At 31.3% G+C, this 3,125-nt stretch overlaps 1 protein-coding gene across 1 annotated transcript; it reads right to left on the bottom strand.

Moving 5' to 3' along the window:
• Positions 1-255: 255 nt before the first annotated feature.
• Positions 256-2,867, bottom strand: LOC118755723 (ubiquitin-like protein 3; the record flags this gene model as incomplete). Its single annotated transcript, XM_036490546.1, is given in 2 exon segments — positions 256-1,030; positions 2,703-2,867. Coding segments are annotated over 2 exon segments (230 nt in total), but the record flags the coding sequence as incomplete, so codon positions are not given.
• Between the last annotated feature and the right edge of the window lie 258 nt (positions 2,868-3,125).

Below are 3,125 nucleotides of genomic sequence, written 5' to 3'. Positions count from 1 at the left end.
TTCAGCGTTTCCAGTCTGATCACCTTAACGTACCACCCTAATGTCACTAAATTTAAGCTCACCAAAAATAATTTAACTATTGTTAACGAAATATTTCGATGATTTCAGCAGAACTATTTTAAAAATTTGTTTTTATTGCCGAATTTTGGTGTCACAATAAAGGTTTGGCCAAACAATTTTTTATATATTTTTTTTTTAATTGCCTTGCAAAAGGTCTTTAGACTCAGCGGTGTGCGGCGCACTTTTTCGTTTGCCTGAAAGGTGGTACGGCCTAATATACATACATACATACAAAGAGTAGTATAACTAAACTCAAGTCAATGCAATTGAATTTCATAAACTCTGTCTTTGTTTATAATTCACTACTTAATTTTATTAACATAAATATTATATCTACAAGTACACGTTATTTTGAATGTAAATATATATGTTTATATATATATATATAAGTAAGTAAGTATGTTATATTATTTATTACTATACATATGTTTATTTATGTTAAACCCTTTTGCACAAATTTCTTCTCCGGTCGACAACTATAAACCTCTAAGTTTCCTTAGACCCCTACACTTAAATGTACTAATAACTGCTTCTCACAAGTTTTCAGCTTTTTTGTTTATTTATTTATTTTTTAAATTATTTTTTTTTTAAGACTTGCTCCGTATTATCTTTTTCACTTTAAATTAAATTAATTTTGTTTTTTAATTTTCACTATTTTAAAAATTTGCCAACTACTTTACTTGGATTCACAATCTTCACATTTGAAACATTCTACCAAATACTCATATTCTCATTTTCATATTTGTTTATATTATTTAGTTTTGATTTAAAACTATACTCGCTTATTTGAGTTTAACTTCAATTATTAGAAAATATATTTCTTCGGTTTTTTTTTTTGTTTTTCTTTTGTATGCATTATAATTATAATATATTTAAATTAATTTATTTGCTATTGGCTAATTTAGTTACAAAATACAGCATGTCGTTGAACAGCATCTACTGGAACCTCCTTTACTCTTTTGTCTTTGATCTGTTTGTAAGAGGAAGATAAAGAAAATATTTTTGTTACTCAAGTTTTAAAAACATTCGAGTGCGTTTTCAAAATTTTACTTAAATTAAGCGATGAATTTAGTTTCTGATTTAAATATATTTGAACCGATCACCAAGACCGTCGAAAAACGGGGTGAGGGGATTTAATTTTCCCGGGCCAGACTGAATTTTAAGGGTCCAGACAAAGAATAACATTGAAAAAAAGGAGTAAATTAAAAAATGCAAGTATGATAAATCATAGAATAAAATGTTTTATTTGAAAGAGGGATTTTGTGCTTTTCTCGAATATGAAACATGTACATTAGGGCGGGGCAATTTTTTTTTTGCTATGCGCGTGTGAAACTATTTCGAGGAAAATGTGAAAATTTTCACTGTTGCGCCCTCTGGTGGAAGGTTTAGGAAAAATATAAGCGCTGAAATGGATTCCTCATACGAAAAAACCCCTTATAGCAAGTTTTTATACAAAATTTAAGCACTTCTTTACGACACTACAGCAAAATGCTAAGTAACCTATTTTTCCAATTTGTCAAACTCCAAATTGATTTTAGACCCATAGTTTCTTTGGCAAATTTGCTTAGAATTACGCGTAGAATCCTTCTGTGGTTTACGCGCATAGTCGAAAAAATCTCCCAAGTGCAAAACTGAGCCAGCAGTGATTTTTGTTAAATATTTGTAAGGTTTTTAAAGTTAACATTTTTTGTTATTATTTTATAAAAATTAGAAGGGCTGTTACGATTATAATAAAACTGCGAGATCGTTATCTTGTTGTAATGCTTAATCCGAATATGCCATAAAATTTATAGTTTGACAGTTGACAGCTGTCAAAAAAAAAACTGTTAATTTTTCTAAAAAGAAGAAAATATTTTTTCAAATGCTACTGACACGGGTTTTAGACATGCTGATCACGTATTTTATGTCAAATTAAAACCTTAACATTTGACAGCTGTCAAATGGACGGTGAATTTTTCTAAAAATACGACAATATTTTTAAAACTGCCACTGATTAGGTCTTCAGACATGCTGATCACGAATTTTATGTCAACTTAAAGCATTGGGAGTTTACAGCTGTCAAGTAAACTCTTAATTTTTCTAAAAATAAGCAAATATTTTTTAAGATGCTACTGATACGGGTTTAAGACACACTACCCCCGAATTTACGTCAAATTAAAAAACCTAAAGAGTTTACAACTATCGTAGGGGCTGCCGATCTCTCTAGAAATAAGGAGAATTACCCAAGAACTAAACGTGTTACGTTTTAAGACTCACTCATCTCGAGTTCTGTATCACATTCAAACTTTTTCGGTTGTTATATGTTCAGTCTAAACAATTTCATTCAAATCGACTAGCGAGAGAACTTCTTTGGCCGAGATAAGCAAGAAGATTAAAACGAAAGAATTTTTTCGATAAAATCAAATAATGTGCAATATGGTTGGATAATAATTTTTTATATCCTAAATTTAATCATTTTCCGCTCTGGCTGACATCCAACAGAAAATCCAGTGGCCGTGCGGCTGGGAGATTTGTCCTTTCGACCGAACACAGCCTACTGGATTGTAATTAATTAAATATGGAGATTTGAAGCTTTTTGTTAGTTTCGTAAGAAAAATTCAGTAAATCAATAAAACTGTAGATACCAATCCATATCCACTTACCTTGCGAGTTGGGTTCTGGCAAATTATCACGCGGCACTAAATGCATTACAGTCGTTTTGCCTAGCGGAAGTCCCAGTGCTCCTAATGTAACATTGCAATGTAGAAATCTACCTTGATATATGAGACGTAATATTTCGGCCTTGGAGACGGCTTCGCGTTCCCAATCTGCAATGGAAAATTTGTAAAATGCAAGTATTTAAAATTTAGTGTGTCAAATGGGGGTTTAAATGCACTGTGCGACAGTTCTATGACAATTCAAATCAGTCAGGACTTTGCATACATATCCTGGGCTGGTTTCCGCTGTAGCACAGTGATATTTTAAGGTTAAAGAAATATTGTAGTACATACTTTAAACCAGTACTATTTGGTTTAACAAGAACCAGTTTAATATTTGCAGCTAATTACAGTGGCCTTTAAAATACG

The sequence above is a fragment of the Rhagoletis pomonella genome, unplaced genomic scaffold (genome assembly GCF_013731165.1).
Source record: "Rhagoletis pomonella isolate Grant_MI unplaced genomic scaffold, Rhpom_1.0 Rhpom_scaffold_07128, whole genome shotgun sequence".
Lineage (NCBI taxonomy): Eukaryota > Metazoa > Arthropoda > Insecta > Diptera > Tephritidae > Rhagoletis > Rhagoletis pomonella.
This window is presented reverse-complemented; position numbering and strand designations above follow the sequence as displayed.